The sequence below is a fragment of the Psammomys obesus genome, unplaced genomic scaffold, assembly GCF_907164565.1.
Source record: "Psammomys obesus unplaced genomic scaffold, mPsaObe1.curated_primary_1811, whole genome shotgun sequence".
Classification (NCBI taxonomy): Eukaryota; Metazoa; Chordata; class Mammalia; order Rodentia; family Muridae; genus Psammomys; species Psammomys obesus.
Genome location: NW_026596162.1, coordinates 7671882 through 7687987, shown reverse-complemented (window position 1 = coordinate 7687987; position 16106 = coordinate 7671882). Strand labels below are relative to the sequence as shown.

General features: G+C 42.1%; 1 protein-coding gene across 2 annotated transcripts in view; it reads right to left on the bottom strand.

Moving 5' to 3' along the window:
• Window positions 1-4048: 4048 nt before the first annotated feature.
• Hivep1 (HIVEP zinc finger 1) overlaps window positions 4049-16106 on the bottom strand; it is a 130162-nt gene continuing 118104 nt past the window's right edge. For both annotated transcript variants that reach the window (XM_055595124.1, XM_055595125.1), the window contains exons 8-9: window positions 7041-7546; window positions 4049-5654 (exon numbers count right to left, since the gene is read on the bottom strand). In XM_055595124.1, the coding sequence (XP_055451099.1) occupies window positions 4563-5654; window positions 7041-7546 (1598 nt within the window). In that variant the 3' untranslated portion in view covers window positions 4049-4562. The remainder of the gene's footprint in view (window positions 5655-7040; window positions 7547-16106) is intronic.

Here is a 16106-nt window from a genome sequence, read left to right as displayed (position 1 = left end):
GTCTCTGTATGGCCAAGGGTTAGTCACCTCCTTGGAGCATTTGTTGATCAGTCCAGCCCGAATTCCCCGCATTTGCATTCCTACTTTAGACCACTCAAGATGCTATTCATTTTGCTTACTTCCTTTTCAATAGAGCTCAAGCTCCTGAAGGGTAGCCTTCACTGAATTTGTATTACAATTGCATTCTCAAAGTACTTTCTTTTACTTTCTATAATGCTGATGATGAATATTTATTGAATATCTAAGTGACTCTTCTCTCTTCCACTTTCCTTAGTCTCTATGACTATTCTTGCTTTACTGTTTGGCATCATGGTTATTTTAAAGTCTCAAACCCTACATATCCTTCAAAGTACAGCAGTCTCCACCACACATAACTCATTCGTTAATTATTATTTTATAACCTCAACTCAACTCTCATATAGTTACAGTCTATGGTTCCTATGACATATATGGCTTAATATGATTCTTTGTTTTGTATGACTCAAGCAGGTGCTACCTTGGGTTGGAAAGTGTATCTTCTACTATGTGATAACATGTGTGACATTAGAATTGGTTGGTAATTAGGTCATAGTTGAGTTTTCAAAGCCTGTGAATCTTCCGGTCCAACCTTGATTCAAAAAATAGGAAAACAATTGAGTAGGTACTCATGTAGATTTGTTTACAATGCTTCTCAGGGAATGTGCAAGGCTGCAGACCAACCTTTGTATGAAAAGATGGGAACCCAATGCTTATAGGTATAGTTCCTTATGATTTTCAACTTATGTAATTTATAGAGGAAAAACATATTACCCTTGCTTTAAATGCATTTTTCTCCATTTTTATGACAGTAGAAAATTTATTGCCATTAAATATTATTAATAAATGTCTAATAATTACCTTTGGATAGTAAATAAGACAACAATTGTAGGAAGTTGCTTTGAAAGAAGATTCCTGTTTTAAGATTTACTACCCTAAGAATTCATAGTTTTTAAACAAAAATAAATGAAAATCACCATTTTGGTATTGCTTAAGCTTGACATCAAAAATGAAAGATTAAGCACAGACAATATAAATTGGAGTAAAGGGGCTATTGAATTAATAAAAAAAAAAAACCCACAAACTTGGGATGGGTGAGGAGAATGGGAGGAGAGCTGAAGGAGTTGAGAGGAAGAGACTGTGATGATGAACAGAGTTCACTGTATGAAATTCTCAAAAATTAGTTAATGTACTTATAACAACTAAATATTAGGGGGGAGAACTCAAGGTTAAAAGTAGAGATGCCAAGAAGATGGTAGTCTGATGTAAGCATTTGTCTAAAAACAAAATGTACATGAAAACCTTTAAGCAAAAACACCGAGCATACTCTTTTAACTCTTGTTAAGTGCCATCATTTAAAATCTAGGTCACAGATTAATGAGAAAAGTGTTATTTATACCACTTCTGTGAAAGAAAAATCATAGCTGTGTTATAGAAACAAGAAATGAGAAGCAAAAATCACTACATTAAATGCCAGTTAATTATCATTCTGAAAGGAATAATTATCACTGTGGCCAAAGTTTTGAGCATGAAAATAAAGCTACTTGAATGCCCTTGATTTATGTTAACTTGTAACAAAATTTCATAAACAGGTAAATTCGTCTGTGAAAACCAGAAAAAATGACCTTCAGTTCAGGCATTTTTCCACCAACACTGCTGGTTGTGGCATGGTGGCAGATTCATGCAAAAAGATATCAACATTCATATTGCTTTTAAATTTCTTTTTGCAGTGCTTGGGAATGAACCTGGGGCAGTGGTTCTCAACCTTCCAAACATTGCAATAAGATCCTCCTCTTATGGTGAGCCCAAACATAAAATTATCTTCATTGCTATTCTGTAACTGTAATTTTGTGACTGTCATGAATCGTAATTCATATGGTTGTTTTTGTTTGGAGTCAGAAGTTTGTCAATGGGGTTGAGAATCACAGACCTAGGGCTTAATCCATGCTAGGCAAAGCACTCTACCACTGAACTCATCAAAGTCCTTCAGTTGTTTTTTTCTCACTTATAGTTTTAACAATTATTTAACAGATTTGATGACATTGCATCCTAGTATTTTACCCATCTGGATCTTGCAGGAAGCACAAAAGGACAGAAGTCTAATGCAGTGTCCCCAGCTCTGTGAATGACATCATTTGTGAATCATTCATATCTGCTAATATCAAGCGGAGAGAGTTTCTTTGGGGATGATAACGGGAGAAAGTGCTCAAAATGTACTATTATTCACTTACATATTTTGTGCATGTAACTACTTCAAAACACAATGGCTCCGGTTTTATTAAGTTTGTATCAGGCCAAGACAGTATGCGACTAGGATGGAATTAGATCCTGATAAACTGCCACAAGTTGGAAACATTGTTGAATCAAAATGGCGGTTACTCCACACACCCAATCTTCTGGATAGTCTAGGTCAGCAAAACTGCATGCCCTTTGGGATCACAAGGCTGACTGCCCAGTGCCCAGCTTACCACTAGCCAGGGAAAACCCAAACTCCAAGCCACTTGAAAATTCATTTTTTTTCTTTTTCTTTTTGGCCTTATTGTAGTTTGAAAACCTTAACAATAAGATGATGACTAAGTGCATTAGGAAGATACTGGAAAAGCCACATTAAAACAGGAAAGTCACTAGCATTTTAATGGTATGTGCATAATGGGATGAATCTTGAAACATCTAAAGTACAAAATAAGATTAAGTTATCCTAGGTTATTAAATTTCCGAAAGGACATCGAGTATAAAACAAGATTTAATCCATGGCTAAATGTGGAAATCCTCCAAATTACTAATATTCTATATAAACCATTTGAAAATGCTCAGGGCTAAAATCTTGAGCGTGACTTTTGAGTTCAGAGAACTCATACACCCATCTACAGTGTCTTATTGGGGATGCTGCTGCTTACTTATATACTTATGGCAGCACTAATATGCTTTAACATGTTAGGCAAAAGCAGAATACAAGGTCATGTCAAGAAGTTAGAAAAATGACTGTGAGAAATTGGGTAATAGGACTTGTTTTTGGCTATCATGTTAGTGCAATGGAAGTTACACAGGTGAGTTTTCTAGGATTCTTTTTGAAATAAAGTCTGCCCTATTTGTGGGAATTTTAGGACCTAAGCTGCAGAAATATATTGCTGTAAGTAAAAGCATGTGTCCACAGCTCCACAGCTCCAGAGCCTGCTTGTCACTGGAGCTTGACAATCTTAATTAAAGGACAGATAGGTGGAGTCCCAGGTGTGTTCCCCAAAGCCACAGAAATGATTGAAGGTGGCTAAGAGGGTGTCTTCACAGTCCTCTCACTCTTCTCAGACATAATCTCACCGCTGCACAGGCTTGCAGTCTTCACAAAAACATTTAAACCGGCGATACACTGCCCTAACATGCCAAATACTCAAATTCCAGCATCATTTCCCCCCCCACAAATCTAGAACCTGCAAACCTCAGATAAGAGGGCAAATAGTTGCAGTGAGAATTGCATCATCCCACCCCTTGACATCAATGACGGAGAGCTGGATTTCTCAGGATAGGAGTGGAGTAATCATTTCTAGAGGCACCCAAATTGGAGGTGTAGGTTTTCCTCTTCTGTACATCTTGTTGGATCCATTAGGATTTTGGTGCTGGACAAAACTTTCTACATAAAAGCAGATCTGAAAGAAACAGGAGCGCTTGGCTAAGGACCACAGGGAGGAAGCCTAGGAGGGAGCATCCCGGCTCTCAGGGCTGTCTTTTTTCACTTACATTTCCCCGAGTTTTTCCATAGCCACAATTAAGGACTTTGTTCTTCTCAGGATGTCCCTTTTATACATTTATAGAAAATGTTAAGTAGTCAATCCTGTAACAATAGCTACAAAACTACATCTGACACCAGGGGAAAAAAAAATCATCTTCATCTCTTGATTTTTGGGCTGTAGCCAGTTTCATAGGGAACGAGACTCCTGAAACCTTGCCTCTCAAAACTAATGACCAGCTGTGGAAGCACAGAGCTAGAAGCTCTTTTCCCAAAGAGGTTTAAAGACATCGCGACTTAAGCACCAGGAAAGTCAGTGAACGGTATTTTACTGAAACAGTTCATAACACAGAAAATCTGTCTCAAGTGTACAGCTACTGTCTCACACAATGACAGATGCATTTGCAAAGACTAATATGAATACAATAAATATGGGGTTTACATACTAATTTATACACAGAAACTGCCCCACAGCCATAAAAATTTATATTTAACAGTGCAACATATAATTTACTCATCTGATTTATTTGACAGGTTTCTACTAAACACAACTATCTGGTTTTCATATACATATATAACATATTTGTATGTATATAGATATTCAACCGTCTGTACAGGTTCTAAACATAAAACTCCTAAAAGGCACAATTGTCCATACAACATGTACAAAAATGGCTGGAGCTGACACAAAACAACAATTATTGGTCAAAAGTTCATGATTGCACAAAGATTAGTCATGAGTTTATGTCAGAAAAAAATGTGCTTTAAGGAAAGGAGGGTTTAAAAAAAAACCTGTTATTTAAAAAAAATCAATAAAAAATAACCACTAGGTTGCTATGACAAGCCTGTCCTCGTCATCATCGCTGCTCACGTCGCTGAAGTGCACGACGGGCTGCCTGTGGGGCCCCGGTGGCCTTGGAGCCGGTCTGTCTGTGGGGAGCGATGGAGGCCCAGACGTTGCGACCTTCGGTAAAGCTTCGGGTGCGGGCTGCGCCTGCGCAGAGGAGCGCCCGGGCAACGTGTGACTCGCAGAGGCCGTCTTCTCGGTGTCCATTTTGCTTGGGCCCTCGGGCCTGGCGTGGTCGGCGGAGGGGCCGGGCACTGTTTGGGGGGCGTCCTGAGGGCCTTGGGGTGAGCCCTGCGGCGGCTCGGCGCTGTGACCCTGGCCGGCCGGCGCCTGCGGCTCCAGCCCTTTGCTGTTGGAGGCGGCGGTGGTCTCCGGAGCCCCCGCGGGGCCCACGGCCACCGGGCCGACCGAGGGGATCAGCGTGGGCAAGGCGATGTTGAGGATCTGGAGGCCCGGGAGGTGCGCCTGCGGGGCGGGGCTGCTCTGCGCAGGCGCGTTGGCCAGAACCTGCAGCCCCACGGCGTTGAGGGCCAGGCCTGGGGGGCGCGCCTGTGGGCCCACGGTCGCGTTGGCCAGGCCCACGATGTTGACGGTTTGGGGCGTGAGCGGCTGCAAGGCCGGGGGACTGAGGTTCTGCAGGCCGGGCACGTGGATTTGGCCGATGGGGATACATGGCACAACACTGCTCAGTTCGGCCACTCCGGCGGGGCAAGGAGTGGTGCCAGAAACCTCGGTGACGGTATCCCCGGGGGTGCCCACGGTTCTGTGGATAACACTCACAGCAGGGATGGTAAGTTGCATTGGCCCGGCCTGAATGGGTACAAAAGTGGAGTAGGTAAGGCCGGCAGGCACCACGTGGATACCCCCTACGGGAACCATGTTGTATGGGGTCCTCGATTGCTGCTGGGAATGCAAGGGGAGGTGGCTGAACAAGTGTGTCTGAGGGGAGGGCAGGCCTGGAGGCGGTGGCAAGGCTGTTTGCTGCTTCGGTTCTTCTGAGGAAGGAATCCTGGCCGCTGGCTGAGGGTTGAGCTGGGCCACAGCAGGGGGCGGTCTCACAGAGGATGAACCCTAAAAGACAAGAGACAATGAGCCTTGAGCAGAGTCTCCATCGCAGCTGAAACACTCGCAGCTCAATCTCTTCTTTCCAATGAGCCAGGGGTATACGTTTATATTTCACATTGTTGGCTCGCTAAATGCTTTGATTTTTTTTTTCTTTTTAGAAAATTTCAACAACAAAACCTTCAGTTTTAATTTTCTCCTTACTTCCAGTACCAGAAAAACTTTTCGCATCGTGTTTTGCAATCTGCAAAGCAGTTTCCTGAGTATCGTCGTTTTATGCTGAGAAATGAGCAAGGCTGTATTTTTATGCTGATGCTATTTTTCAGGCACCACCAGTACCACTTTATTTTAGAAACTAGGAAATGTTGAGAAATTGCCATATTAGTTGGCTGTGAGCAACAACTCGACTAGAAAAAAAAAAAAATTAACCAAAAAAACTATTCAGTCATGAAATGAAGAGCTGTTATTAAGACAAAGGTCTGCAGTTCATTTGTTTGCTCGCTCGTTTGTAAGCTGATGAAATGTTTACCGAAGACTGAGTTTTCAGGCACTGGCACAGCAGCGTAGAAGACAGGTGAACAGTAAAGGAATGCTGGGGAGGACAAATCTTGCCTGTTCTCTCGATACTTTTCTTGATACGATATACATGCGTGTGCGTGTGTGTGTGTGCGAGTTGCACTGGTTCATGTGATTTGTATATTAAACTCAAAGATTAAGTTAGTTTAGGCTAGTATGTAAAATTATAAGCTTTACTTTTTCTCCAGGGAGAAACAACTTTTCCCATTAAGAAATAAACCCTATTCAGTACAGAGGAGAGGGAAGAGAATTGTCAGGCAGAGACAATGACTTGTTGGCTAGAAGGCAGCCAGGGAGGACTATGCAGTGCGCTGCTTCTTGGCTTGGGTGTCTGGCCCTGAGCTCCCTCCTGGAAGGGACCTTTCCCAAGCTATCCCAGCAGTTTGCTCATGCAGACAGCATAAACTCTTGAATCATTTTTGTGTCCTGTTAATTTTGTTATGAAATCTACTCACAAAGCTGTAACCTACCATAGCCACACTAGTAGAAGAACAAGAGTCAACCACTGGATCCCTAAGACTCAGAGTATGGGTTTACAAGTAGTACATATATATTTTATTATGATCTTTAAAAACAGCAAATAATAAAGGAATATATTTTTTTAAAGAGGCACCACAGGTTATAATACAGTACGTGGATTTTTGTGAAAATAATTAACAACAAGGCTTTAACAGACATAAATGAATTCTGTCATTGATTTTAACAACAAAAGGCACATACTCATGGTCATAAATGAATTAATTTTTTAATGTATTAGGTTTTCCTTATGGAACAAGAGGAAAAAACAAAAACCAAACAAACCTCCCCCCACTCATCTACCTGTATTGACGCAACGTTCTTTCCAGCTGCAGGGCTTCTCAGGACATCAGATTCAGGGTAGTGCACAGACATCTGGTGGCCGGGAGACCTGCAGAGGACCTCTGGGGACCTGGGATTGTCTGCAGAAGGAGCCAGTTCATGCTCATCTTTTGCAGTGTTCTGCCTGGCTTTTGCTGGCAAGTCTGTCCTGTTGGGGTCAGTCTGTGCTGTGCTCAGAACAGTCATCTTGGTGAGTAATGCTCTAGGCAGGATGTCCATTGGGTCTGTGTGTGCCCCTGAGAAGCAACTGGGAACCCTAAGGTCCTCCTCCACACTCCCGGGATCCTGAAGGCCACTTCTGGATGGAAGATGCTGTGGGCTGGCTGTGACTGAGGGTGCTGCTGAGAGGCCAGACTCTGCCTGGCTGTCCTCGTCATCGTCTTCGTTGTCATTATCATCCTCATCTGCGCCATCAGATTCTTCAAGATCATATCCAGAACGCTCATAACCGAATCTTTGCTTTTCATCTAATACAACAACCAAAAGGATTTGTTACAGAATGTTCTATAATTAAACAAACACGATGTTTCCATTTTTAGCAGCTTGGCAGTACTGTGAAACATGCAGAAGATGGGGTCACCCAGAGCATACACCAGAAGAATGACAAGGAGAAGCAGTCAGTCAAGTAGCAGGGGCTCAGAGAAGGACATGAGGGAAAGGGCCATGGTCGGGGTTGTGGGGAGGCACATGAAATGAGCCTTCAAAGAAATGGACAAACAGTGTGAGATATAAAGAAAGGAAGTAAAGCCTTAAATATTATACTTAAAAACCAAATATGACAAAAAGATAGAAAGATCAATGGTTCCTAAGTATTTTCTCTATTTCCCTACTGTCAGGTCCAAAGGGAACTCCATCTCCCCAAATTCCAAAAGGAAGAGAGACAAATGGCTATCTGTGGTGCCTAGTAACATACCATAGCTCCTTTTGAAAGTCCACCCTAGCTCTTCTTACCTCCTTCCCTACCCTAAACGTCTCCAGCTCATGGGCTTCCCTCCCTTGTTTCTCATTCTCTTTATAATACTGCTATTTTCAATAGGCTCATCACCCTGTCTGTCTCTTGGCCTCCCTCTCTTGTCTTCTCCCAATTCTTGTTCTCCTCCTCTGCTTTGCTCCTGTTTCTCCCATGGCCAGGTCCAGTCTTCTGGGCATGTTCAGTCTACCCCTTTCTCTGATACAGACTTTTGCAGGTACTTTTGGGTGGTCTCTCATATCTACGATAAAAACATTTCCCTTTACCATGGAGTGGTCATGTTGGTTTATATTCCTTATCTTCCTTTCATTGAAGAAATTAACACGGTTTGTGGTATTTGATTTGTTAGTAAAATAAATTTGGACCTTACTCGACACATGTAATTGATCTTTCTCAGTAATAATACTCATTTGACATTTAAAGCCCTATCTCTCATCCCTGGTTGTTGATATACCACTTATGCAGGTGTATGTGGAAGCCAGCGGCTTACATAATAAAGTGCTTTCCCCAGTCATTTCTCCATGTTGTTTTTTCAGACAGGGTCTCTCACTGAACCTGAAATTTATTTCAGCTAGACTGGCTTGTTAGTGAACCTCTGGAAAATCTGCCTGTGTCTGCTTGCTGGCACTGTGGTTACAGGCGTATGCTACTATGTTCAGTTTTTCACATGGGTTCTGGGGATCTGAATGTAAGTCTTCATGCGTGCGCAACAAACACCACTCACTGAGCCATCTCTATGATCTCTTTTCAAAAATTACTGATGTTTCTTCTTGTCTCTATAAGACTTGACTCATTGTTTTAAACAAAAACGGAGTACTATCTAGAAGTCAATATTAGCATCACTGAACAAGAGGGCTCAAGTGTTAGTGTCAAAATTCTCACACATTCATGTAGGACTCGGTTAAAAAACTTTACTATTTAAAACCATGCAAAGTAGAGAGTTGATGTTTGGGGGAAGGGGATGTTTACAATATCTACAATATTTCTTTGTCACCAACTCACATGGGGTCAGACCATATATAGTTTAGTTGTGTATGATACATTCCAAGTTTTTATTTATATTAGCTTCAGTGGATTTTTGTCCAAAAAGAATTAACAGAGGATGGTATAAATAATAGATTTTATCCTATGTATGGTTCTGAGTAGTGGGGTGAGATTGTACCCAGCTTGCTCTGTCTTGCCTGGAATAAGGATCGGCCCTTTGTCCAGTGAAGGACAAAGACCAGCCTGCCAACCACATTGTAGCTTGTCTTAGTAATAAGTTTTCAGAGTGTCAGGTACTCTCAAGCTGCTATGTCACTGTAGTGTCTAATGCTATAGAAAAGAGACCCACATCATCCATCTCAGCCCTGGGGCTTTGTACACGTCCTTGTGCCACAGGAAGAAGTGTGACCGCAGTGCAGAAGATATCTGAGAGACATGCAACCTAATTTTCATCACTACAGTGTTATTTTTGTCACTATTCCTGTTTGTGCATTCCTGTTGCTAATTCTTTACTGTGTCCAATAAAAAAACAGCACGCAGGTCTAGCTGAGGAGGCAGGTAGCCACTGAATTCTTGGCAAGTATTACCATGGAAGAAGAGCCCACAAAAACAGGAAAAGTCAAATAGAAATAGGCAATAGACTTTCATTTGTTTCTCCTTGATACAAGGTTTCTCTCTGTAGCCTTGACTATCCACAAACTCATTCTGTAGACCTGACTGGCCTCAAACACACAAAGATCTACCTGCCTCTGCCTCCCAAATGCTAGGATTAAAGGTGTGTACTACCACCACACAGCTAAAAATAAATTGTTGCAAAAATAAATTCTTACAGAAAAGTCTGACAGCAATTATGCACCATGACATTGGAGAATGATTTCTAGGGGACAGAAAGAGTAGACTATATGAGTAGATATATGGTGTTTTTATAATGAAGGTAGTCAAAGATAAAACAGGCACAGATGTTTCTTTTTCATTTTCAAGGTCCTACTACTATGCTATAAAATAAACAGAACAACATTAATTCATTGAGTGCTAGTCAGGGGTTATGCTAGAATGAGTGATTTCTGGATAAGTACCTGGGTGCCTCAGAAAATGGGGAAACAGAGAAGACAGTAACTGGATGGCCAGAAGAGGCCACTGAAGAGGACGGTTTGAGCAAATGCTGAAGTTCTGCAAAGTTTGGCTAGCCTGGATTCTGAAAACTACTGCTCTGTAAACAAAATAGCAGGCCTAACTTTAGATGGATAGCTTTTCCCCCACTTGGCGAAGAACTGAAGTTTGGGATAGCCAACAGCCCAAATGCAAGGCAAGAACATGTCTGCAAGGAAACAAGCAAGATTGTGTCACTAGGAACACAAGAGAACACTGGCCAAAGGAGTTCTTTGAAAATGGCTGACAGAATCAAACTTGTTTCCAGCCAGGTGTCACTTGGCAAGACTATAACAGCTCTGGGGCTCTTCAGGGGCCTACAGCATCTACCCACGGGGAGAAGAGTGCTAAGAAGCGCTCATGTGGCTGAGGCCTGGGAGGAGAGGCAATGGTCACTTGGACCCTTCTCCCCTCTCTCCATTACAGAAACAAAAGTCTGACCTGCCGAGGTGAAAGCAACAAGCACTGATGACCTCAGATACAGGTGACATTCACTGCAGCGGGGAAAAGAAACAGGACGAAACAACCTGACTCCTTGTGGGAAGAACAGGACTATGGCCAAACCTGGGGAGGAGCAGGAAGTCTGAGCAACTAGAGCCCAGGAATCAAGAACATAGAACACACACGTTTGGAGCCCAGGAGAACTAAGGTGTGCACTCTATCTTCACACCCAGTGCCAAGCTGAGGAGCTTTGAAAGACAGCTACCAGGACAGGGAAAGGCAAGAAGGTCCGGAACAGAGACTGTTTCCAAACAGCAGCCCAAAAGAAGGAGCTTCCATTGAAATACTGAACAGTCACCATTCTTGTAAACAGACCCCACCCAAAGTACAAGGTATGTTTAGAAGAACAGTGAGGACAGACAGCAGCCAAGTTAATCCTGGACAATCTGTGCCTACTTGACATCGATGGCACAGCCACAAGGGCATGTCCATTCCAAGCAGGAAAATGACTTACACAACTTCACCATGTAACGTAAGACATCAAGCTTTGAACATAAAGTTACAAGCCTTACAAAGAAGCAACCCCCAAACAAACACTCTAAAGAAACAAAGCAACCTTGAGACTACTACTGATTCACAACTAACGAGAGAATTGAAAATAATGATTACTAAAGTATCCAAAACTCTAATGGGAAAAGATGGATAAATGATGGGAGTTTCCATTGAGAGATGGAAACTATAGCATGAGTGACTGGGGCTGGTCAGATACGCCATCGATCTGATCCATCACAAGGGTTGAAACAAGCCTGAGAAGCAAAAGACCCAACCTCAAAAACAAAACAACATTAAGGATGTAGCTCAGTGCAAGAGTGTTGCCTAGTAAGCAAGCATGAGAGGAACTGGGTTCAATCAGCTCTCACTACCATCTTAAAAACTGAAAAGTAAAACCAAAAGTAAAATGCTATACATGAGAAGTACTGCAGTATCAGGGGTAATGAATCTGACAAACTCAAATTCTATGCCCACTAAAAATAACTTTCAAAGATAGAAATGCAAAATTTCTACCAGTAGAGAATCATGGGTGATGGCAAAGATGTGGCTGTTTCTTCCAAAACTGAGATTGGATTTACTGTATGACTTCTAGGCCTCAAACTCCAACTTAAAGTCACACAAAAGTGTTTATAGTATACTCTCCAAGAACAGGAAGCAGCTCAGATATCCTTGGGCTGGTGGGCAATGAGAGTCAGCATGCGGCTTTGGTGGAATACTACTCAGTAATAAAGAGCGCGCCACTGATCCATAGTGTTGTGAATCTTCATGCTTCATTAAGTCATAGAGGGAAGACCACAAAACTATATAATTTAAGGTTGGTTTTTATTATTTTAAATTATATACATGTGTATATATAGTGCGTGTCTGCTGACCAGAAACTTTGGTCCTCCCTGGAGCTGAAATGGCAGGTAGCTGTGAGCCTCAACCCCATGTGAGTGGTAGAAACTGAACGTAAATCCTTTAGCAGGGCAGCAAGGGCTCTTAACCACTGTGCCAACCCTCCAGACACCAAAAGCATGTATTTTATTCTGTTGTTCCATGACATTCTGGAAAATGAAGCTAGGTGAGTAGTTGCAAGGGGCTGTCTGAAGTGGCCCCGGGGTCTGCAGGTGACAGAACTGGATATATGGGCACAATAATTCTATACATTTGCCAAAAACCATAGTACCATATATACACAGTGAATTATATGGATTACATATAAATTAAACCAGTCAAGGATGACATGGTTAGGTAAGCTCAAAATATAATGCACAGACAACTCAGTAACCACGTGAAGGGGATGGAAAGGAGGATCCTTAACACTAAACCCAGCTGAAACCTGAGTGCACACTGTGAGGCCTGATCCCTGGGAGCAGTGCACACACTGAACTGACTGCAAATCTGTCTCACTGGGGTGTGGGGAGGACCTTTGAAACTAGTCCAGTCATGCTACAGCTGAACCAATGTGGCCAACTATAGATGAGGCCAATTACAGAGGTAGCCCTGGCTTCTCATTCTGCATAAAGAAAGTCAAGTGAAGGAAACAGAAAAAGCAAGGATGAATACCAGGCAGGACAAAACAGGGCATTTCTACACTCACACACACACATACACACACACACAAATTGTGTGTGTGTATGTGTGTGTCTATCTGTGCTTGTTTGTGTTTATGTATATACCAACATGCCTAATTCAACCTAGTGAGTGATGTGCAAAGAGGTGACAGTCAAGAGCAGTGAGAACCCTAAGCAGCAGCTGGTCATTGTGTTTTCTAAGTTCTATTCTCCAGCACAAAGGCCCAGGAGCTCTTAGAGAAATGCATAACTCTGGAGCTGGAACCTCTTGGGGTGTTTCCCGAAGAAAGGAACTGCTTAGAAAAGAAGATCAGACTGGATCAGACCTGGAGGACTCTTACTGTCTAGGGTCAATGCTGGAGCCCAGCAAGACACTGCTTAACCAAAGGATAACTCAAGGAATATAGTGCGTTCTGAGTCCACAGATACAGGGAGCAAGACAAAGACAATAACACCACGGAAGAGCTCAGTAACTCACCACAGCGACACCACTGACAGATCAGCACTAAATAAGCAGGGTATGTATGGCTTCAGAGGACTTAAGTGGGAAAAACAATGAAGCTTACAGAGGCCAACTTAGCCTAGGGATAAGGGCCACCATGACATCATGTGTCCCTTGACTGGAAACATTGTCTTGTCTCCTTCCAAATAATGCACAACTGTGAGCCAATCTGAAAATACACCCTGAGAGACAAACTGAAAACTATTCTTCAAAGTAAACAATACTCATTGCCAAGGTCACAAGAGGAAAATAGAACAGGTACATTACAGGAGCCACAGAATTGATAGCATGACATGATATGGGCCCTGGGACAGAGGGCATGTACCAGAGGTCCTGTGTAACATGAACAAGGGCTTTATTTCAGTTAATAATCATGAGCTGAGGCACACTCCAGGGCCCAAAGTCTTCTATGGGCATGTGAGGCTACCACGAGGTGAAGCTGGGTAAGAAGTGTTCAGGGACTCTCCATGCTAGTTTTTTCAATTCTTCCATATGATAGGAAATACATTAAAAAAAAAAAAAACCTTTCAGTATTTCTGGGTCTTGATTTTGTGTCTCATAAACCTGACAATATGCTCTTCCATAAACTCAGTGTCACAGCAAGACTTCTCTGGTATTTTCCCACAGCTAAATAGGACTCAGATCGTGAAATCAGCTCTAACTCTTCTACTGATTAATTTAGAGGCATTGAAAATTATGGTATGTACCGTAACCTAGATGCATGCTTTACGTGTTTTTACTATCCCAAAGTGTTCTTTCTACTTTTGCATTTCTTACCCAGTTTTACATGTGAAAGCGAAATGGCTCTACTCTCATTCCACCATCTATACTGGTAGAGAACCTAGCTTAGCACGACATACAAGCCAATACCACCTGATCATAATTAAGAGTTAGAGCAAACAAAAAATGCAGTTAATGAGGTTTAGTGTTGTACTATAGCTCACAAGTATCAGAGTCAAGATTCAATCCACAATGTCTATGCTAAACACTTCCATTCAGCCATATTTAAAATTGACTACAGAATGATCTGAAAGGTCAACAATAGATTATAGTCATTAAGCTAGCTTATTAAAGATACACACAAGCTCCTTGTTTATATGCAGACACATTAAAAGCTTCATATAATTATTTGATTATGCATACTGGACTATACAAAACACATTCCCCAAGGAGAGTGTAAACTAATAATAGAACTTAATTTCATAATAACGCTACACCTTTCTAACTGCCAAAGTTTGTCAGGGTTAGTTGTTAACCACAAGATGGCTGCTCTGAATTTTCTTCCTAGAAAGAACCACAGCCTGCAATGTAGAGAGAACCCAAAGAGAGGCTGCCATTCTTTTCTGACAGCTCTTTCTCAGGGTATGGAGAGAATGGTGTTTTTTTAGAATTGGTGTCTGGAATTTCCCAAAGGAAAGACCACTGTCAAAGTTTTGGGGATCTACAAATAAATAGTGGATCATCTCCAATTTGTCAATTCAGGCCAATATTTTAGAACAAAAGAAAAATCATACGGTGGGTAACATATACGAACAGAAGATTACAGGCTCCTAGAGACATGTGAACAAAGCTTGAAGAACCTCAAACAGCCAGATCACAGGGATAATTCCACCAAGTGCAGCTTGGTTGGACATGGGGGTATTTCCAGGATATGCGTGGCCATAAAACTAAGAAAAGGCACCCCAACAACTAGTAGCCTCTCAGACATCCTTGGGTTGGGGACGGGCCTTGTATGTGGCACCTGAACCTTATACGTAATCACAGATGCTCTGATTTCAAGAAGACAGTTGCCAGGTCACATCCTGAAAAGTTTCACAACAGGACTCTAAACAGCCTGGTCGGCTCTGCTTTACCCTGATTTATGCTAGTTAAGAGGCCAGCTTGAACCCTGCTGGCATGAATCAGAAGTTGGGTCCACAGAAGTGCCTGGTGGTTTTTTTTTTTTTGTTTTTTTGTTTTTGTTTTGTTCCTTTTTAATTAAAAAATGTTTTGAAGGACTTATTTTTTACGTGTGTGAGTGCTCTACCTGCATCATGTATGTACACTACGTGTACACGTGCTGATGGAGGCCAGAAGAGGCCTTACCATTTCCCTGAAGCTGGATTTACAGAGGTGTAAGCCACCGTGTGGGCGCCCTCCAGGAGCGGTAAGTATTCTTTATTGCTGAGCCACCTTTCTAGTCTGTCTGTGGCTTTTAGGAGTATGCCAAGAGGACAGAGATTGACCACTTCTCCCAAAACTCCCAAGTATGAATTTATGAAATTGCTTGTTCTATTTAACATGGTAACTATGGCTCACTGCCTTTTCTTGTACAGAAGATTTTGCGGGGACACAGCCTGGCTTGTTTGTAAGATGCAGTGCGACTGGAGTTTGCTAACGGCGACATATAATAGCAAATATATGGCCAGGCATGCCTGAATCATTCACTACCCAGTTCCTTACAGAAAAAGTAGCTGGTGGGCAGTTGCTTGTATCATTTTACCACATCGAAAGCAAATCACCATGCTATGGCAGTTAATAGCTGGCTCACCTTACACAGGAAGTTAGGAAGCTCAGATAGCTAGAAAGCTTCAAAGCCAGCGTGTGAGCCCTGTTCTCCTGTCACTAATCCAGTATGATATACTCCTTCTTCCTTTCATACTGCAACTATTACTTCTTTTAGTGTGTACAACATAGGCTAATACCCCAGGAAGATAAATGCTATGTAGCCTTATCCTCTGTAGCCATTAGAGGCTGTAGAAAAGACATAAGACATCCACATTTGCTTAACAAATTCATAAATAAATGGTTCTTAAAAGCTCTATGCAATTTGTTCCTCTAGACACACTCTCCATTCATTGTAAATGTTTCTAACGTACAAAACAATTTTTAGA